Genomic DNA, 23,085 nt, shown 5'->3' on the forward strand with positions numbered 1-23,085 from the left:
ATATGAGACATGCATAGTGTTATGCACTGTAGATAAAGAAGTGAACAGGACATTAAAAATCCTATAATTAAAGAGAGATTATTAAATATCATTCCCTCTAAGAGACAAAGGCTATGGGGCAGAACGTGTAGAGAGCTTGAGAACATCTGGAAGGCCCTGATGTAGATGTGGTGGGCGGGGTGTGGGGTGGGGCTTGCTAGAACCTGAGAGACAGATGCCCAGGCTGAGACCCAAATGGATGAGAAGAAGTTACCCACACAATAATGATGGAGGAGGAGTGAGGAGTGTGCGAAAGTTGGGGTGCATCTGTGGAACATAAGAGAGGGTGTGGTGAGAATGCCTCTGAAGGCAGGATGAGGTGGGGGCTTTGGAAACCAGCTTAAGAAGCAATGGCATTAACCAATGGCAATGAGAAGCTACTGAAGGATTTCATCAGAAGAACGACGTGATCAGAGTGGCATTTTAGAAAGATCATGCTACAACGTGGCAAAGGGACTGGAGGACAGAAGGTATGACAGGCACCAGAGGAACTAGTTAGGAGACTAACCAGTAATCTAGACTAATGTAGTGCGGATGATGAAGTGTCTCAGTTCCTGAGATAACCAGAAGCATCCCAAGTGACCTATTGATTAGGGTGGATGAAGCAATGGAAAGAATCAATGTCACCCTCTTCCCCTCTCCCCAGCTTTCTGTCTGGAGCAGAAATATTTAAAAATGCAATAGGAAGGGACTCTTGTTAAATACTAAAAACTTGGAGGTATGTCTCAGCAAATAGGAAACCCTTAAAAAGATGGAAGTATTCAGTATACTACCAATAGTTCAGAGGGTCATTTTTTTCTATTTCAGATGCAAAATGCTTTTTTAAAGCAAAGGCCTAAATGTCACTATATGCTTTTCAACTTTCATTTAAGAGCAGCAGCTCATAGGCTACAAATAATTGAATGTCTCTCTTTAATCTCTCTTAGTTCACGAAGATACAAAACTGTCACTGCTAAAAGCCAGGCAGTTTCTCCTTGAATAAATGGAAATTCCATGCACATCTGCATTTGTTCGGGTTGTTGTGTTCCTAGAATAAGCCCAGGGACACCTGCTTACATTCTGATCAATGACTGGAGTTTATTCCGCCCCTAATTCTGAATTAAATATACAGCTGTTGGAAATGTCAGCAAAATCATATAAAAGAGCTCTAATTCACTGCTGTTGCATTATTAAATAATCAGTGTTCACATCACATTGAATTGGATGTAAAAGTTCCTTGTGGCTCTTATTCCCACTGAGAGGCAATTTAAAATACCCCTTCTCTTTGGTTACTTAAATCAAGCAGTCAGTGTAGATGCATTATAAATGTAGGTGGTTGAACCAACCGAATGGAGTCACTTTTTAAAAAATAGGCAGCTTATTCTTTATTGCGTGTCTGTTCTGGGATAATTCTTTAACATCTGAGCTGATTATCATCAAATCTTGTGTAAGTACTGAAGAATCATCAGGTATCATTTAGGTTGCATTTGTGGATCAAGCTGCCATCTTAAAATAACATCATGGCCAATACATTTTAAAAAATTTTTAAATAGAAATCCTATCTGTATAAGGAGACTGTCCTCTTTTTATAGATATCTTATTGAGTTTCTGAAATACAAACAATATTTTTACAAAATTAACTTCTTCTAGAAAACAAAAGGCAAAATTCTCATGAGAAAGTTGCCATTGTCTGTCAATGTAGCACATTCATTAGAGGGAGGGAGGGAAGGAGAAGAAAGTTAGAAAAAGGGGATGAGGGATGGTTGGAGAGGGAGAGAGGGAAGGGGAGAGAGAGAGAGAAAAGCAGAGAGAGAGAGAGAGAGAGAGAGAGAGAGAGAGAGAGAGAGAGAGAGGATATTTTATGGAATTGTCCACTGAGGGAAGAGTTTGCTACTGCAGCCACATGTGATTATTAAACATGGCTGAAACCTAAACCTGCTACTAATCAAAAAAAAATCTGCCCCAACCAGTTCACTATGAAGAAATGGTTCTACTTAACAGAGATATTTTTATACGATTATTAATGGCAGGGGCGACACCCAAAGTCTGCTGGCATTTAAGCTATTAGAAAACCTATAGGAGACAAGTGCTTTCTCTTCTCCCTCTCATTTCAACAATAATTTCTGGAATAAATGTTTCTAATTGTAGTCCTTTAACCGCAGAGGAAGAAGAGGGATCAGAGGGGAAGGGATTGTAGAGTATAAAGAATTAAAGGAGAGTCTGAGCTGTTTTAGCCACAGAACTTTTGTTTTTCTTGTAGGTAGTGATACCAGAAGGACTTGTGTTTAGATCTGGGGTGTGTTTTCTTTTTTGAAAAGGTTATTTCATATCTTTGATCTATAATCTCCTCTTTAAAAAAGGATAATAAATGATTATATTTCTCATGGGGTCTTTGTGAGGATTAAATGTATATAAATTACCAATCACATCAGAGGCACTTAATAAATGCCACTCTCTAAGTAACGACTGCCTTTGTACCTTCCTGCTTCAGAAACCCCAACAACATGATGAAAATATACAAAACAGAAAAAGTAAAATAAAGCACTTATGTAGAAAACAAACTAGGAGATGTAAGAACAAGATTAGTGAGTATATGTCCCTGTCCTCTTTCCCCCAGTGGATTTAAAGCACTTTTCCATGTTAATTTGCTTTCTTCACCACAGAATTTGAGATTATGATTCCTATATAAATATATCTTGTAATAAAATTTCTAATCAAAAGGACAATTTGGACTTCTAACACAATGCACTCTGATGCATTATCTCTTAACTATCAATAAAGCCCTTTAGATGAATGATATGACATAAAGACAGTGAATTATAAGATATTTGCTGAACTCAAATGGAAGTCCAAGGCTGAAATACGCTGTCATATTTTGTGACCCCACACTAGCTATGGATCTGTAATTTTGAAAACTCTGAATACCCTTCTAATCTCTACAGGTATCTATGTAAACCAGAAGTTTGGTTCAGCTTCTCCAAAATACTTATTCTTATTTAATTTCACTCATTTTCATCTCAGTCCTGACACTCTATTTTCTAAAAACAACAAACTAAGTTGTCTTAGTGCAAATAAGAAGTACAGAACAGAGTCTAAAATCAACGATTGACTCCAGAAGAATGCAACGTGTTTCCTTGCTGAACAGGAGACACGTGGGTTACAAATGTGTCCCCATTTGACACTAAAGAATAATAAAAGGCTTGAAGAAAGAAAGAGAAGAGAAGAAAAGGAAAGAGAAAAGAAGGAAACTACCACTACCTAACCCAGAACCTTGAGAACATGTCAAGATAGTTAGGCAAAGTCACTTAACCGTTCCGTGTTCCTGAGAATTGAAGGTTTCACTTTAATGAGCTTGTCCAAGTCTTGGCTATTCAAAAAGCAGAAAACAAGTTCAGATTAGTGGTAGGATTTTTGGTGGGGCTAGTTCAACAAAGAAACGTTATACACCTGCCCCACCCAGGGACAACAGACAGATGAAAACATGAAATGACTGCTTTTATGTGGTTACCTCGGATTGCTTCTGATTGCTGCAGGATTCACTTTGATGAGATTATCAAGATCCTGGTTTCTTTAAATAGAAAAATAGAAAGATAGACAATTAATTTTAAGGTTTCTTTTGATAGTATCACTATGGTTATAAATTTGCTTAGAGTACTAATAAAACTGTTGTCTTCATGGCTAAAGCACAAAAATTAATATAGTTCTATTACCTTCGGTTATTGGTGAGAGTTTCAGGATTCACTTTGATGAGCTTGTCAAGACCTTGATTTCTTTAAGTGGGAAAACATTAAACCAGGTTAGAAATAATAAGCGTTTAAGATGGTTGGAAATAGAAACGATTTGCTATCTTATAATTTAGTTTGAGACATACTGATTTGTTATAGAACAGCCTTGAAATAAGTTTTTTAACCAATCCAGGGGAAAATGAATTATGCCGGATCAGAGGGAAAATGACTGATTTCACATGCTTTATTGCCAGTGCATATTACCAGAGCAGACTGACTAATTGTTCACAGCAAACATGGTGATTAAGAACTTTCACTCTGAAATGTTTTTACTTTATGAAGATACAAACTGATTCTAACATCCTTGTTATTTTTAAAATCATATTCACCAACTAAATACATTTAAAAAACTATAAGTTCTAAAATTGGGATGACACCTAAGATTTGGCAAAAGTGAATTCCAGCCATCCATCAAAATAGAGTTTTCTTCCCTCTATGATGAAGCCATATTAAACTCAGTTGTTGACGGTCACTTTGGTTACATACTCCAAAAATGTCTGATTCCTATTTGAAGTCCTACCAGTTTCTTTTCCCTATCACAGAATAACGTTTCCTCTCACAAGGTTTGCTGTCATTCACTGCCTCAGTACAATGCTTTGTTTTAAGCCCTAGAAAGTTGTGATTTCTACCAGTGTCCTCTAAACCCCTTTTTAAATATTTTTCAAAAAAATACAATAGCCTCCATGTCAAGAAATCACAGGACCAATAGAATCTGTTTCCAGTGCCCTCGTGGACAGCAACCTCCCTGCACCACGTTCCCTCCAACAATCCTTTTTAATCATATAAAAATAAAATGTATTTTACCCATTAATAACATTGAGGCAAGGTTAGAAAGTGAAGGGGAGCTACTTAGAAGTCAGTCATGGAAAAGGTCTGAGAAAGGTCTGCATTTCGCTCCCCCAGCCCTAAACCTTTCCTCAGGATGTGCTTCCCACCCAGCTCACGGACTTGCTCAGCTTAACCCCTTCGTCACCTCTCTCAGATCTCTGTGGCAGACAGACAGCCCTCACTGGATTTTCACTGTTTTGAATGATCTTCAAGAGTAATATTCTCAAAGATAATCAATTGGTATCTACAAATACTGCTAAAAGAATAATTAGCCCTGACTGGTGTGGCTCGGTTGGTTGGGCGTCATTCCCCAAAGCGAAAGGTTGCCAGTTCGGGTCTCGGTCAGGGCACACGTCTGGGTTGCAGGTTCTCCCCCCTCACTGTGCACACAAGAGGCAACCGATCGGTGTTTCTCACACGTCGGTGATTCTCTCCCTCTCTTGCTCCCTTCCTTCCCCTCTCTCTACAAATAAATAAAATATGAACACTATCCAATATATAATTTTTTTTAAGATTTTAAAAATTTTTTATTATTTATTTATTGATTTATTTAGAGCAAGGGGAAAGGAGGGAGAAAGCGAGGAAGAGAAACATCAATGTGTGGTTGCCTCTTGTGCGCCCCTATCTGGGAACCTGGCCTGCAACCCAGGCATGTGCCCTGACTGGGAATCAAACTGGCGACCCTTTGGTTCATAGGCCAGCACTCCTTGTATAAATTGATGGCCAAATGTGTCATAAAGCTAAATTGTTCCTGAAAGATAACAATCTTTAAAATTAGGTTAATTTCATATATTAGAAGAAAATATACAAATAATAAAACTTTGTAGTGGAGATAATATGTTCAAAAGTCATAGCCTTTCAAAATATAAACTTAACCACAAACATGAGAACTTCTATTTTGACTGTTCTGCTGAACATAGGAAATTTGATTAATCCAAATACTTAGAACAGTGATATTTAAACAATTGTTTTATAAATCCCATTAACAAATATAATTTATATCACATCTCAATACTCTCTTTTCTCATACAGACACACACACAATAGAACATAAATTTCATGAAATAATACCCTCACAACATAAGAACTTTCATTTTCTACTATATTTCATTCATTTTATTTAATTGGGGAAAATGTCACTCACCAAATTAATTACAAAACCCTTTAATGGGCTGCAACACACAGTTTGAGAAACATTAACTTAGAAAACATAAATGTATGCTACATTCTATCACTAGTTCCAAAAGGATAGCACTCTGTGTCAATAAAACAAGCATCTTGTAACAGTCCTGAATTGTCTTGATTGAAAGCATCATGCAATTTATCTCAATAAATTGAAAACAACAAACTTACAGACTCCCCCCACCCCCACCCCACCCCAGTCTCTGGGTCCCTTGCAACACTGGAATCTTACATCTACATTTTATCGGGGAAAATGTAACATTTTTTCTACTCAAGTTACTGCTTGCATTTATTTAGCTTTAAGGATGCAGGAAAGGGACACATTAGAATATTTAGGTATTATTACTTCCATGTAGTTTAAAAGCTGTAAAATGCTTCACATTTGTGCTATTGCCATCAATGAAGTAGATTATTCCAGTGACTCCATAAAGCCGTGAAAGACACTTTCGGCTGTCCCATGGCAAGAGCAACAATCCTAGCTTTACAGCCTCCTCTATTTTCCTGAGGTTCTCAATTAACTCTCCCTTATTTTAAGATCAAAGTCTGTGTGCTATGGTTTCAAGAATGGGAATTGGGCTGGGCGTTGGGCTGGAAGTGAGAAGAGCTCACAGAAGACTGAGATTTTTGTCCCTGCGCTCAGTATTCTCATCTGTAAAGTGACGAGATTGAATTGGATCATCTCTAAGGCTCTCTCTGTCTCTAACATCTACTCCTAGGAGTCTATGAATCTGAAACATACTACTTGTCATGTTCATTAAACTAGCTAGTCAAGGCTTCTTTTTCTTTTTTAATGCAACACACTAACAATGCATTCCATATCCAGCAAGCAAGCAGTACATGAATATTCCAAAATGTAACATATTAAATTGACAACCTATTATTGTCTTGGAATAACATCTCACCCCTGGTACATAATTACCTTTAATCTATGATAATTGCCACCTGTTAATAGAATTCAGTTTGCTGAATCCTCTTTTTGGCATCCATGGCCTATAATTATATCTAGTGGGCTACTCATGACGCCTAGTTATACTCTTCAAATCCAGTAGGTGCTCAGTAATTATTCAGTGCCTAACAAATCACAGAACTACTATCAGTCTTCCACTAGTTTTCTCTGTGACCCTGGTCAAATAACCTAATCTTCCTGAATCTTAAAGTTCCCTTTTGTATATTGATTAGGTTCAGCTGAAACTGAAGTTTTCAAAATTGTTTGAGCCAACTAGGCTATGATTCCCTGAGGTTCCTTGACTCCACCTCTAAAATTTTGCAATTTTAATATCTATCAACTAAACTCAAGAAGAAAAATTATGAAAACATTGTCAAACTATATATTATATATAAAATGATAGTATATAATAATATAAAAATCTTCATGTAACCAGAGTCAAAAAGTGAATTTCACCATCTTACAGGTACTACTTAAAGAATTATCAAAATTTAGGTCCACTACTCTGCTGGGAGCAGCAAACATCTGAAAGACAATGAACCTTATAAAATTTCCACTAAACTACAAGGAAATACTCTTCAAAAACAAGGTGAATGATATTTGCTGGTGGTGAATCTAAGGAAATGTCCAGAGACAATTTGAGAGACAAAGGTATTTATGTCAGTTCTACAAAACAAAGAGCACACAGACTAGTTATGTTCCTACCACAATCACTCTCTGAAAAAAAGTGAAGCCACCACCATATTTTTTTTCAGCTTCCTTTCTTTCTTGTTATTTACAAATTGATCATCCAAATTTCCAGGGACATATACAAATTGTGATGCTTTTAAATGACTTATTCAATTTATAAATAGAATGATTATGTCATTTATATTCATATTGTGCTCAGATAAGAAAAAAGAAAAGAAAAGAAAGAAAGAAAAGAAAAGGAAAAAAAATCCTTCTCTTACCCAGACATGTTTTTGACAGCTTTAGGGCTTGGATTAATAAGTTCATCAAGACCTGATCCACTGCTAAAACAAAATATAAAAAAGGTCAAATTCAGCTAATTTTATAACTGGCACTTTTTTTTTGACATTTGAATCATTCAATGAAATCCTGGATGAAAAGTGATAAATGTATTGCTTCTACTTTATATACATTATTTACCTTTTTAAAATCCTTGAAACACCCTTATAAGATGTATACTAGCAGAACTCTCTTTTATAAATAAAGAAACTGAACCTCAGAGAAGTTCAGACACTCCTTGCGGCCAGGTTCCTAAGAAGTGACTGAGGGTAGGCCAGGATTGAAACCATGGCAACTGGATCCCAAACCCCATGTTCCTTTCTGCTAACATCCTTCCTCTCTATGTTCATAATGATTCCTTATGTTTTCACAGTGCTTTTTGCCAATGTTATCTTCACAAGAATTGAAAGGTAGCTTGGAGCTGCTCTGTCATGGTTTCTTAACTTATCTCCAGTGTATAATGGGTCTTAACTTCTCAAGAAGACAGAAGCAAATTCGATGTCATGCAAAAATATTCTAATCAAGTATGAGCATGTGATGTTGCTAATTTTCTGAGGAGTCGTTTAAAAATTAATTCTTGGGTTTGTGAAGGAGTAGAAAGCCAATGCTCTTTTCTTTATTCAGTTTTACAAAATTAATAGTTACTAACTATAAGTTTACAGTAATAAGCTACTTTTGCTGTTTCATGTCGAACTTAATTTCTCAAGTAGTATTTATACAGAATTAGCCTCAATATAATCACTTTAAACAATATTCTAATGAAATAAGTGGAACAACAATAACAGAAAAAATTATACACATAATTACACGTCAACAAATCAATTTGTTTTCTTTATTTCTCATATCAGGAGTCCTGAATAATCTTAATAAGTTTAACTTTTGTTTGCTGAGGGGATCATTTTGATAAGGTTGTTTAGGTCTTCATCCCTAAAACAATAATGTAAGTTTCAATAGCTGGTAAAACCAACTAAAATCAATAATTTGTATATTTTTCAACCTTAATATTTAATTAAATGATCATTGCTAATTTAAAAGTTCACCATTACTTGAATTCTCTTTTTTCCCCTAGGAAAAAACATATTGCTACTATTAATTCATTTCTTGCAAAATTTTGTACATATGAAATTCATTTTCATTTTATTTCTTTAAAGACAGCCTCAAATTTAAATTATTCATAAATTCCTTACTGTGCATATTATATTTTTATAGTAGAGTTAGCATTCAGAATATTTTTGGAGGTTGTAATAGATAAGAGAAAAATATAAAATTGCTCATCAATTCTGTGTTCCTTATTTCCCTCTTCTCAAAAAAACAAAAAAGAATTATTTTCTGATTCTAAGGTAATATACATAACATGAATATGTAATATTGAGGCTACTCCAGGATATAAATCAAATCACTTCAGAATCGTACTTCATGCAATGCTAAATCAGAACTAGTAAGACTTCAGATTATATAACTTGTTTTTATTCTAAACATTTAAATAGGCAATCATAGCTCAAAAGGGACATTTCTATTATTACACTGGGCTCTCATACAAACCCTAGTACCAAAAATTCTGAACAAGAAGCCTAACATAATATACTTCATTATGGGGACAATATGCTACGTATCCTGAGGAGAAAAAAAGATCAGAAAGGCTTATATCACTTAACTATTTTAGGATTAATCTTAATAAACTCATTGTATCATGTACATATCCTCCCATGCACACTATGTTGAACTATATAGAATTGTCATTTGGTGGGTCAAAAATGGATAAATGTCAGTAATTTCACAATGTTCAACACAATAGGATAATTTCTTTGCTATCTATATCTACTTTGAATTAAGTATTGAGTAGTGCTATAGGGATCCAATGATGAAGAAAAATATATAATAGTAACAATAACACAAATAGATAATGTATGATAAGTACTTTGGCACTGAGTGCTTTCCAGACTTGCTTTGATCTAATTTTTGTGGTAACTTGAGAAAGGTAACTCTGATAATCCCCACTTTACAGATAAAGAAGCTGAGGCTTAAAGGGGATGAAGCCATTTGTCCAAGACTGCACAGCTAGTAAGTCTTCTCTTAACTCAAAAAATTCATTTTCAAATGGAAGAGATGGACACATGACCTGATGCAATATACAGTAGGATGCAGCTATTAAAATAGAGGCTCAAACACTACATGGGAAAGGTCATACAATCAAGGCCATCTTCAGCTTTAGAAACTAAATCCTCTTGGAAGAGGGACAAGGGAGACCTTCCACTGAATCTTAATCTGCAATGTAAAGTATCACATAGTCTCTAGAGTCAGTATAAACCCCCAGAAAATGACAGCAATGTTATGTTCTCATTTGGTGAAAAGAAAATCGAAGGACAATTTAGCACTAAATAGTCAGATAAAAAAGTAATGAAATTTTGGGGTAACCTTAAAGTGAATGAAACTAATGCAAAGGGTGAGGATGGGTGAGCAGCAGGCTATGTTTTGAAAGCTACCCCAACAACATTTAGAATTGATCGTTCTCTTCCACCCACATAAACTACTACCTTGTCCAGGGGTCAGTAAACTATGGTCCTCAAACTAAATGCAGCCTGCAGTCTGGTTTTGTAAATAAAGGTTTATTTGGAGCACAGCCATGCCCATTCTTTATAATGTATTCTCTCTGGCTGCTAGTTGACTAGCTAAGACAGGCTGTTTTGGCCTCCCAAATCTGAAATATTTACTGTCTAGACCTTTTAGCAAAAGTTGCTGACCCCTGGTCTAGACTAAGGAACTTTATTTTTTATCCACACCCAAGGATATTCTTTTCATTGCTTTTTAGGGAGAGGAAGGGAGAGAGAGAAACATCAATGTGAGAGAGAAACATCAACCCATTGCCTCCTGTACACACCTGAACCAGGGATAACCCGCAAGCTAGGCACATGCTCTGACCAGGAATCAAACTTGCAGCCTTTTGGTTATGGGGTGATGCTCCTACTAACTGAGCAACATTGGCCAGACTAGCGTAAGAAACTTCATATGATAGCTATAGAGTGTAAAAGAAGAGCATTCCTGTATGCAAAATAAGATAGGAAATCTATCAGAAAGAAGATGTATCCCTTAGTATCTTTCGTATTTAACTCCTATTCAAACTACCGTAACAATGTATATTTGCAACTTTCTGGTTTTGTCATCTTTTTGCTTACTTAACAATATAGGCCTTAGAGAATCCTCTCTATATAAAAAACAAATGTCATGTTTTGTATTCCTTATTATTTCAATGAACTAAGAATAATTTTTTAAAATGATCTCCCAACTTTAGGTTTTTTGAGTGGTAGACATTAAGGAGAAGGGAATAAATGAGGGAGGAAGAAGGAAGGAGAAAATTTTTCCACAAGAAAACCTTCTTTTGACTGCTCAGCTCTAAGGAAATTATTTTGGGGTGATGTTCCCTCTCATGGGCATCCCACTTCATTTTGAGGAAATTCCAAGCATAGAACACGAATCCCATACTGATAAGAGATACTTGAGAGAATTCTCTCTCCTCCACTAAAGTTCACGGCCAGATTGCTGACACAGAGCTATTGATTTTGGGTCCCATCACTGACTGTCTCTATGATGGGGCAATGAACGTTATAATGTTCTTAAGTTGAATAGAAAAAAAAGAGAGAAGAGACAGGAGAGGTCTATGAATCTCACCTTTGGTTAGTTCTGTTTGTTTCAGGTGACACTTTGATGAAGCTGTCAAGACCGTGGCCCCTTTAAAACACAAAAATGATCAAATCAGTGGTCATTTTACATCATGTGGTTACAAATATTAAAACTTAGATACATTTTTATTGTAAAAACTTTATTATGAAATACTTATTAAAACATAGATCATCTCAAAGGGTTGAAGTTTTTCTGTGCTGACTATGAATATGTATATTTTAGACCTAACTATAACTGCATAGAAATAATAAACAATAACTAATGCTTTTAGAAAATGTGTGATGTGCCAGGCACTAAGTGATACATAATTCATGTGATTTAATTCCTATGCCACTTCTATGACATAGGGAGAGCTATCACCCCAATGTCACAAAGGGGAAGACTGAGATGCAGAAAGATTAAGATTTTCCTAAATGGCCAACAGTGGCAGGGTTGGAATTTAAAGCTAAGGGAACTAACTCCAGAGTACATGCACTTTCCATTATTCCAGCCACCATATTAGAACATAGTAAAATAATTAGCGTTGGACGTAACTAGGGAACACATGGTCCGACTTCCTCACTTTGAGGATGAGAAAACTGAAGTCCAAACAGAGGAAGTGACCAATCCCCTTCACAGTTAATAAGGGTAGAGCCAGGCCTAGACCCACATCTATGGGGTCCCCTCTTCTGTGCTATCCCTATGATGAAGAAAAATAAGTAAATCAATTAATAAAAGCATCCTGTCTATCCTGAAAAAACTATTCACTTAATTGACCAAAGTTGTTAATATTTTAGATGTGAAGTTGTGGAGGTTACATGGCTTTGCTTGACCTCTCACTGAGTTCAGTGTTAGTCAGCTGAAATGACCATTTAATTTTATTTTAAGCATTGGTCAGCATGAAACAAAAAAAGAACAGCTTATTAAATCTTACCCTCGCACACTTTTTTCTGTTCTTGGACTCACTTTGATGAGGTTATCAAGGTCTTTGGAACTTCAAACAAAAGAGCAACAAACACACAGTAAGTAAAAAAGGAATTAACTATTTTAATTTAAAAGAATATATGTATTCAAGATGAATTATACTATTAAGTTTTGGTATTTGAATTAATACCAATCTATGCCCTTCATTTAAAAGAGTAAATAATTTGACCTCTATACAAATCATTGACATACTGGTTCAGTTTCTCATTTACCCTCAAAATAAAACCATAAAAATAGACAAGATTGGGCTTTAAAAAAATCAATTCAGAAATTATATAGTGATTTGCCAAAAACTCTTACCTGGTCTCTCTATGTATCCCAACTAATGCTATAGCTATACTCTGTTTTGTTAATAATTTACAGTTATAGTGAATTTTGGCTTTGAAATAATTTTACACCCATCGTTTTACTTGATTCTTGAAATAATCAAGTGACAAAGGTGAAAGAAACATTATTATCCTTATTTTATAACTAAAGAAGTCTAAGCACAGAATGCTCAAGGCACCCATGTGGCAAATAATGGAGTCCAGACTTTCTGATTCCAATTCAAAGATTTTTCAACACAGCTTCTCCAATGAGAGCCACACATGGATGCTGATGGGGAAGGAAGAAAGATAAGACATAATCCTCACCCGGAGTTACTTCTGTTCATGCCAGAGGTCACTTGGTTGAGATTGTCAAGACTCTGGCCCCTTTAAAACATTAAAGAAACAATGAGGTTAATGATAGATTAATACTGAGTGGATAAAACTATTTACTAAAATTCAGTATAAACGCTTACTGAGATCATATCAAAGAGTTGAAGACCGTTAAAGGTGAGTATGCAGAGAATGCAGGGATTTACGCCTCTCTAAAACTCACTGAGACTCAGTGAGACAATATTTAAATCTTGGAGCCATTATACCAGTGGCAAATGCTGTACTAGGACTCTGTTTCTGTAATGATTTATTTAATGCTGCACTGTTAACCTTTGCCAGGTACACTAAACGTTTTGTAGCAGTCTATATATATGTCTCATGGAACATTCCAGAAGGTATCTTTTTTAAAAAAATCCTCATCTGAGGACATCTTTATTGATTTTTAGAGCGAGAGGATGGGGAAGAGAGAGAGAGGAAAGAGAGACACAGAGAAACATTGATATGAGAGAGAAACATCAATTGGTTGTCCCCACCCCCCACCGTACATGCCCCCATTGAGGATGGAACCCTAAATCCAGGTGTGTACCCTGACCAGGGATGAACCTGCAACCTTTTGGTGTACGGAATGATGCTCCAACCAATGGAGCCACCTGACCAGGGCCCGAAAGGCATCCTTTTAACATCAACCTTGAACATGCTCTGGGACTTTCAAATGAACTTTGGAGAATATATATTTTGTAAATGACATTCATTAGTGAGTTTTCTAATCACAGCAATAGATTAAAGTTAATATACTAGTTTGTTAAAGTCCATGATATACAACTTGGTATCTGCATCTGGTACTTATAATTAATTATGTGTAAAACTACAAATTTTGACTAGTTCTGTGTTGGCAACAAACAATAAAAAGATTAAAATCTATGGAGTTCTGAAATATAAAATATATTTTTTGTAATATAAAACTCTACATAGTCGCTGAAGACATATCAATACTTTATTGTTAGTGTTTAATATATCTGCTTTTAATCTTAATGGAATTTTGCTTTTCTTACCATTTCTCCATGCCCTGTGGCCTTATTACAATCATATCATAAAGTTCTCTGGTTGCGTCTATAGATCAAAGGTACAGATACATGGAAGGAACTAGATGCTAACTCAAGTTTTTACTTGTATCCAGATATCTGAGAATGTATATACACAGGCTAAAAGCAGCAAAAAGAATTTAAACCTTTTTCATGTAAATAACAAACTAATCTGACAGAAAGCCATTCTACTCTAGAATACTTGTTGGTTTTTTAACACTTTGTTGGTTTTTGCATAAACCAAGTATGTGAAATCTAAATGCCAGTGATTGAAAATAAAAATTCCTAGGATTCCATGCCCATATTTGAGTACTCAAAAAAAATAAATAAATAACACAGCAATAAGCATTGTAACTCCTCCCTTGTAATATTAGTGTTGGTTGTGGGGTTTGTTTTGATTATATTGCAAAGAGCTTGATCTCTCTTTAAGCATATTACATAAAGTACATATCAGTGTAAAGTTATTGAAATGTCAAAGTTCATAAAGTCAATAAGGCAGGAATGAGCCTGGAATAGAAAAAGGATCAATTTGGCTAAACTTCAGTGAATAAGTGAAAGGCCATAGCTCAGGGTGATGATTTTATTCCACCTAAATTGTGAAAACACTGAGACTTTTTAATAAGGGAGGAAACATAATTTTTATTTTGCTTTTAAAAGATCTATAGGATACTATACACAAAATCATACACACATGAATCTCCACAAACTTTTGCATGTATGCCTACACATGCACACAGAGGCAGATGGGTACATGCATACATACCAACATAAGAAAAACAGTAAGTGATGATTTGAAATACTCTCTTTAATAAAAATCAGAAAAGAAAACATGGATATTTGTTAGAGTCAAAGTAAATTTAATATTTGAACAGTATCTAAATCATTAAGAAAGCATCAATTCACCTGATCTTTCCTACTGCTAACAGTTACTTGTATCACCTATGTGCTAGGCATGACAGTATTATGATTCCTATTTTGTAGATGAGTAAACTGAGGCACAGGGACACAGCTAGCCAGTGACAGAGTCAGAACTTGAACCCACGTCTTTTGGAGTCCTTGCTCACATTCACTACCTCAAGTTACCTCCTGAACCTTCAACTAGCCAAGGAAATCAATGCTTTCTTCTCAGTCTGTTGGTTGCAAAATTGTACAAGTCTCCGAGCCCCTGAGCAGCCAGGCTGCTGAGAACAGGACAACCTGACAGTGAGTGCCCAGCTGGCCAAGCCCTGGCTCTGCTGACAGGCCTGCAGGCATCAGTGACACATTTCAGAATCTAATAATATCATGCACTGAGTTAACTGAATGGAAAAGAGTTCAACTAAAACCACATGGAATTATTCGGTACACTGTTTTCAGCAACATGCCAACCAGCTCAGTTTCAAATATATCCCATCTGCTTTTTTAAAAATTAAAAGCAAGAGGGCATAAGCTTTCCAGGTTTACTTGACAATTCATGGGTAGGAGAACTCTTAATGTAGTACACTTTGTTAAGCTCTGCATCTTAAATATACACCACACTCCATAAACAACACCTGCTACACACAAACACACTATGCACGGGAAGACAGTTCACATATATATACACACATAGTACTTACACATTCACATACATACACTTATACAGATATACCACTTAGACATACACACATGTACGTACACACACTACTTCTCCATACACACATACATGCACACATTGTGATGGTTAATTTCATGTTTCTACTTGACTAGGGCACACAGTACCCAGGAATTTGGTCAAACATCATTCAGAGGGTTTTTGGATGAGATTAACCTTTGACTCTATAGACTGAGTAAAGCAGATAGCCCTCCCTAACACGAGAAGGTCCTATTCAATCATGTGAAGTCCTGAACAGAGCAAAATGGCTGAGTAAAAGAGGACTTTGCCTGCCTGACTGCTTAATCTGTAACAGTGCTCTTCTCCTGCCCTGGGACTAGAACTGACACCCTCAGCTCTCCTGGTTCTCATGCCTTCAGACTTCGACTTGGACACAATGGGCTGACCTAGATCTCCAGCTTGTTGAATGCAGATCTTAAGACTACTCATCATGAGCCAATGCCTTATAATAAATCTCTCTCTCTCCTATCTATCTATATCTATCTATCTATGATTGGTCTGTTTCTTTGAAGGACCCTAATTAACACATACACATGCACTTACACGCACACACTTATGTATACACACATACACATGTACAGGGTTGGGCAAAAGTAGGTTTACAGTTGTGAGTAAATGAAACATAGTTATTCTTGTATTATTATTTATTAATAATTGTATTAGTTTCCATAGGAACAACTATAAAAAAACCTACTTTCATGTCACCTTGTATATACATGTACTACTTATACATATATACACACATACACAAATAGAAATAAATCACTTAACTCAGAAGATGTCAGTCAAAATTCCCACTTAATATCTCAAAATTTACCTGACAGCAAACTTCACCCAAGAATAAAATATGACAGATCATTTCTGTGTTATCAGTTGTATAGAATTGCTTAATATGATGTGTTTCAGGAAAAGGAAGTTCTGTTTTGGCTTGAATTTCAATTTACTCTCCTGAATACAAGCACTTAGAATGCTAATGTGCCTACAAATGCCAGACAAAGGTAGGGGAATGCATTAAATGTCTTACCTCTTGATATTTTTATTTACTTGAGGATTCACTTTAGTACGCTCATTGAGGTCTTGTTCTCTTTGAGAAAGTAAATACAGTTTAATAAGTGTTGTTAAAATTAAACACTAATCAAGTGAACAATGACTGGAAAAAATAACTGGTAAATATACAACTTCTCAATTATTGTAAATTTTTAAGCTCTAAATGCAAATGAAATTTTTCTTACATCTTGAGCTGAAAATCATTTAAGTTTCCTTTTTCATTAACAAGAAACTTGTTTTTTTTGTTTGGTGCTCAAAATACATAAGTACATGTGAAACCTGTTACTTAGCAAAATCAACTTTGCCCTCAGATATGTCTTGTTAGAATACCCCAAACGGTCAGCACTGAAGTTAAATTTTATACTGGATCCAGTCAGAATATAAATTTCTACTCAACAAGTCAGATATAATTGCCAATTCTGTTTTTAGATACGAGTAATGCTAATAATAATGATAAGTTTAGAATATTAAAACTAGTAAATATTATTAATAAATATTTTATAATAATAAGAATATATGTTTTCATATAAATTCAACCATTCCCCCAACTCAAAGCTTTTAAATATAATTGGGTTATAGTGAGTTATAAAGGACAAAAAAAATCTTAGATGGTAGAAAATTAATGACTCACTTCTCAGAGCACATATGTTCCCCCCATTAAAATTCATTGAGTAACATCAAAATGATCAGAACCTGGACCCAAAAGGGACAGTAGAGGATGGCAAAAGTATAATGATTGAGTATGGCTGCCGTGTCCCCACAGCCGAAAGCGAAGAAGTGGGAGGACATCCTACTCCCAGTGTGGGTACTTGCTCAGCTTCTCCACTGAACTGCCTTCTGAGACCACCATCCTTAGAGACGGTGACTTACAAGAATTTTAGTCAAACCTCACTCTTGGCTATCTTTGTCATTCTGGAGATCCACTTTGAAAATATTATCTAGATGTGCTTTCTTTAGACACAAGAAATGCAATTCAGTAAGTCAGCCTTAAAGACAGATCAAAGCCCAAAGTTTGGGAGAAAAGGCAACATTGGGACAATTCTTCAAAAAGAAGTGATTTTTTGGAGAGCAAGGAGAGAAGGTCATGTGGCCCATAGTATTGACAAAATCCATGCTAATAAAATATGTTTGTGAAGTTAAAATGCCAAAATTATTTTAGCTTATTGTCACAGAAATCAGATTTAAGGCACTAATAAGTCTTACCCAGTGGTATTTTCACTTCCTCTGGACTTCATTTTGGTAACATTATCAAGGTCTCCACATCTTAAAAAAAATAGTTTAGATCAGTTTCAAAGCATTGTGTGTGTGTGTGTATATTCCATAATATTGATTAATTCAAAATATTAGGGAAAATTATTATACTATTAAATTTATTTTTATTATAAAAATTGTCTGTAAATAATATAGTTAAATTTGGTATTCAGTTGGGCAATATATAAATGTAAATTCACATGGAATGTGCTGTAAACTCTCCAAAGGGAAGGTCAAGGCCACAGGGATCAGACACAGAAGAGAGAAGACAAACCTAGAGATGTGACCCCCTCAATATCACTGAGAAGAAATCACAATTAATCTGGGATAAAATAACCAAGATTCAGAAACATCAAAGCAGTTCTTATTCTCTGTTAGTTTTATCTGCTCTGGCTTTTGCTTTGATAACTGTTTTGAGATCTTGGCTTCTTTGGAAAACCACGAAAACTTTATGCCACTTAGGTCACATCTGAATTTTATCTGAAATCGGTATAAACAAGAATGTCCCTGAAAGGGTGTCAGATGTTTCCAGGGCTAAATGATCAGAAAAGCCTTTGATGTAATTATCCTTAGCTTATGTTTATTAATTTCCACAGTAGTACTTGTTTTCGATTACTTTAGAAAAACTTGCTAACGTACCTCTCACTTCACAATTTTGTCCTTTATGTTTCTTAATTTAAATGTAAAATATGGCTCATTTTTAAATTGTTTAAGAAAATATAGAATAAGAGATTATGTAGCAGGTTTTCCTGAACTTACTTTAATGCACCTCAAATATGTGGAAACACCATTCCTTCTATTCCTTTGCCTACTATTTCCAATGGGCCTAAAATCAACTTCCTAAGTGATAGCAGAAAACATAACCCTCCCATTTCTAAAGAGGTGAGAAAAGCTAACCTGATGAAAAGAGAACTCTATCAAGTTAGGAGTTTTACTCACCCTTTCTCATTTTTGTCAGTCCTTTGATTAATATTAATAAGACTTCCCAGGCCGTGATTTCTTTATAACATTGGGGGAGGACGATACAGAGCAAAAGAAAGAGAGAAAGAGAGAGAACAATTCAGTCTCTTAGAACAACAGATTTCTTACAACAGGAGTAAGATGTTATTAGTACCTAAAGCATTAGAAATCTTTAGAAATACTTAATTCAAGTGTCTCTACTCATGCAATATGCTGGGAAGATATACTAATTATCCTAATAGTAAGGTCCCAACCCTTATTCAGTTGTGATTAAATCAATTTAAAAGTATGAGTCTTTTTCAGCTTTCAGCTTTTTCTTTCTTTGTCCTTTATGGGTGAGTTGGTGGAAAGCTAACTTTAGTACATTTGTTGAGACATTGTCTTTTTTAAACACAAGAATCATTCATATCAGAGGTAGAAGTCAGATGATCAACATTTTAAATATAAACATGCTGAAGACTTAAAAAAGTCATTTTTAATGAAAAGGTCAAGGTTCTGAAGTAACCTTGGAAAAGTGGAAATATCTCTATGATGGTTCCAGTACTTTATATAAATTGACCATAACCAATAAAATTTTCACATGCCAACAGTGTATTCTTAAATTCCCCAATTGTCCAAGTATTCCCCTTGCTATTTTCATCTGTCTCTGGTTTCACTGTGATAAGACTATTGACATTTATTTTCTTTCAATATAGGAAAGAAAAAAGGGGCAGAAAGAAGAAGAAAAAGGAACTATGAACTCTCCCAACTACTCTGACAAGATCGCATTCCTGCATCAAAGACCAGGTGCTATCAAGTTATTTCAGGTTACAAATCACTTCTTTTCTCTTCTTTTCAAGCCTAGGAAATGATGAGTTGTGTTGCTCGTCCTAGTTTTCCTATTTTCTACTACTTTTGTAGAACTTTCTAAACTTCATTTTTTAAATATCTGAGATCTCATTTTTCCCTGTAAAGTTCATATAATCACTTACAGAGAATGGACTATTATCCTACCACATTTGTTCTCCACTTGAAAAAATTAACATGTAATAATACTTGCATGTTTACATTATAATAATATATTGTTAACAAGCATTCAATGTCTGTGGGATTATTCTAGCTAGCACCTTCACGGAATAGACTTTAAGTGTTCTGCATTAGAGAAAGTTGGGAATGTATCTTCCAAGAGAGGCATAGAAAGCTAGAATACCATTTTGTTCACAGATTGGCACAAACAAATAATTATTAAAGATAACCAACCAATAGAAATAATTATCATGTTAGGAAGGCAAGCTTAATGAATAACCAAATACAAAGTAAACAGCTAATCTGAGGAAAAAATCAGAGATCTCATAAACCCTTACACTTTGTCATTCTTGGCTGTTCCAGGATTTTTTTTTAATGAAACTGTTGAGAGTTTGGTCTCCTTCAACATGAAAAAATAATATCAGTAACAGAAGTAAAGAAAAAAATTTCCTAGTATAGCAGTAAGAGTCTAGACTATAACTTCATCTCTTAAATACTATCAGTTCAGTTACTGATCATTAATTAACAAAATAAATAAAACCATGGCTGTTGACCTTGAACTATTTATAGATTATTTGAAATATACATATGAAATGATTCAACCAAGATTCCAACTGAAAATGGCCTTAATATAGTATAAAAATTTCAGTGGTGAAGGGCTATGTTCCCAGCAACAAATGTCTTATTAAAATATAGTTAGTTCATAACCAGGCCTATTGTTCACTACTTTTACTAGCCAGATTTCTTCCATTTTTTAGATTTAAGAGGGAACTTGGAGATCATCTAGGTCATACTCTTCATTTTATGGAATAAGAAAACAGAGGTCTCCAGAGGTTAAGTGACTTTCCCAGGGTCATCCAGACTGATGTTGGTGGCAGAGCCAGCCCAAGATATCCACCCATCTCCTGACCATGATTGGGGTCCTATTCCACCAGCCTTCCTGACCCTTGTTCTGAGCAAGAGATCTCCCCCAGGAGAGGATATACAGCCTAGGACTCAATCAAAGAGGTCTGTAAGAGTCTTAATCAGACCTTACCCTATGCCATCTTTGTTTGTCCGGGTATTCAGAAAGATAAGACTTTCAAGGCTTTGGGCTCTGTAAAACAGAAAGAAATTCAAATTATTATACAAACTGCATATTGAAATAAAATTGTGTTGTTTCTTGAAAGGTCAGATACAATAAATATTCTTCATGAATTGCTCATTTACTCAGTGAATGTAAGAGCAGAAATCCTTCTGAGCAAAAATGTCTGAATTAGTCATACAATACTGAGGGCACTAACCCATTGGCTAGTACATTTTCATGCCAGAGGACTACAACTCCCGTCCAGCTAATGTATGAAAGAACAAAGCAAGCAATCTGGGAGATCATATTTTCAGGTTAGAGACAGATGCACTTACCTTTTCTCTATTTGTTCTGCCTTAGGAGTTGTTCTGAAGATGCCATCAAGACCTTGATTTCTTCAATTGTATTAAATAAAAAAACCTTGTCAATGGTAATAATGGATACTTTATAAAAACACAGGCCAGTTTACATCTAAGACAGGGAGTAGAAGCTTATTGGGAAAGATGAGGCACAATTCTTGAAATTGTTTTAGTCCAAACAGATATTTTAATGGAATTAAATTTTAAACCACAGCGGAACTTAAATAAAAGTTAAAAATTGGGGATATGCAACCCGTAATAGGTACAGAGATGTGTTGTTTGGATTCATGAAGTGTTTTTATTTCTAATGTGAGCCAATATTTATTGTACAAGATGGCTGTGAAACAAAGAAATCTGAATTTTCAGTGCCCCCTGAAATCGTCCTGCAACACTGGCTCAAATTCTCATGTGGCAACAATAAGCTGGAGCTAAGAAACAGCTGGGCTCTTTGGACAGGGCATTCCCCTACATTTCGTCCAGTCAGCTTCCTTCACTCATTTACTCCTGCCCGGCCTCAATAGGCCATGGAGTCTGTGGCTCATGATCTAATACCCGCTCCTTATATAAATAAATGAGAAAACTGAAAATCAGCAAATGTAAGTGAGTTGTTGATAGTCAATCATATGGATCCTTATTGTCAGAAGAGTATGAAAACCAATCTCTTGATCAATGAACTCATTTGACATTTGCTTTGTTTCTCCTTTACTTGGTCTCTGTCCCTTTAATAGGTTAGAATGCAAAGTAACAGAGGGATAACTAAAATTCCACACACCTCTAACACAAACCTCAATTTTTTAAAAGTAAGCAATTACAACTTATTCAAAATAAGTAGATAATGTTAACTAAGATAGTAAATGTTTTTTGTAATGGTTAAACTAACAGCATTTAGTGATCAAACCAATCTGTTTACATACTAACATAGTCATATTTCAGGAAGAGAAATGTGATTGTTTATTTAACTGTTCTATGAAACAAATGGAAAAGGAAAATCAAAGACACTGTAATATTAGAATCTTTGGGTTGTAATAACCACTCATAATAATGATAAAATGATCATTTCTGCAGGTTTTTTTATTCAACATTTGTAGGATACTTTTGACTAGACCAGAATATGGGTCCTCAGGCTTAATTACTGAAAAGGCATAAGAAGTCACAATATGTAATTCAGTAATAAAGCCAAAAATAAATGTTTTTAAATCTTACCTATTCAAGCTTTTGTTCATTTTGATGATATTATCCAATTCTTCACTTTTGGAAGAGAAAAAAATAAATCTCACATCAGTAAAAGCCTGCTCAGAGTCAAAGGGCAGATTCACCTTAAAACAACTATTTCTGACTTCTCTGAAATATATCACATGTCTCACCTTTATTAATTATGAAAATCCTGTCTATCCTTCAAAGCTGTCCTCAAATACATCTTTCTCCAAGAAATCTTTCCCAGTCCTCTGACTGAATAGAGACCCCTCCATTTTTGGAATCCTTGCAGCCTTCTGGGATTTTTTGCATCTCCTTTGTGACACTTATATTACTGTACATCTAACTTAAGAACTGCATACCTGTCCTCATATTAATGTTCCTGCTCCTACACATATGAGCATGCACACAGACACATAAACACACACACACTCACCACTTA

The 23,085-nt window shown here is 35.3% G+C and overlaps 1 protein-coding gene across 5 annotated transcripts in view; it reads right to left on the reverse strand.

The window, feature by feature from the left end:
• SCEL (sciellin) overlaps nucleotides 1–23,085 on the reverse strand; it is a 102,697-nt gene that overhangs the window by 21,444 nt on the left and 58,168 nt on the right. For 2 of the 5 annotated variants that reach the window (XM_090258306.1, XM_090258302.1), the window contains 13 exons: nucleotides 22,653–22,697; nucleotides 21,426–21,485; nucleotides 21,061–21,120; nucleotides 18,999–19,058; nucleotides 18,012–18,071; nucleotides 16,786–16,845; nucleotides 13,041–13,100; nucleotides 12,359–12,418; nucleotides 11,434–11,493; nucleotides 7,710–7,772; nucleotides 3,729–3,788; nucleotides 3,527–3,586; nucleotides 3,329–3,385 (listed from right to left, as the gene is read on the reverse strand). In XM_090258306.1, coding sequence (XP_090114432.1) covers nucleotides 3,329–3,385; nucleotides 3,527–3,586; nucleotides 3,729–3,788; nucleotides 7,710–7,772; nucleotides 11,434–11,493; nucleotides 12,359–12,418; nucleotides 13,041–13,100; nucleotides 16,786–16,845; nucleotides 18,012–18,071; nucleotides 18,999–19,058; nucleotides 21,061–21,120; nucleotides 21,426–21,485; nucleotides 22,653–22,697 — 765 coding nt within the window. The remainder of the gene's footprint in view (nucleotides 1–3,328; nucleotides 3,386–3,526; nucleotides 3,587–3,728; nucleotides 3,789–7,709; nucleotides 7,773–11,433; nucleotides 11,494–12,358; nucleotides 12,419–13,040; nucleotides 13,101–16,785; nucleotides 16,846–18,011; nucleotides 18,072–18,998; nucleotides 19,059–21,060; nucleotides 21,121–21,425; nucleotides 21,486–22,652; nucleotides 22,698–23,085) is intronic. The other 3 variants (XM_090258303.1, XM_090258304.1, XM_090258305.1) reach the window with 3 other exon arrangements.

Source organism: Furipterus horrens, unplaced genomic scaffold (genome assembly GCF_987537825.1).
Source record: "Furipterus horrens unplaced genomic scaffold, mFurHor1.1.pri manual_scaffold_12, whole genome shotgun sequence".
Classification (NCBI taxonomy): domain Eukaryota; kingdom Metazoa; phylum Chordata; class Mammalia; order Chiroptera; family Furipteridae; genus Furipterus; species Furipterus horrens.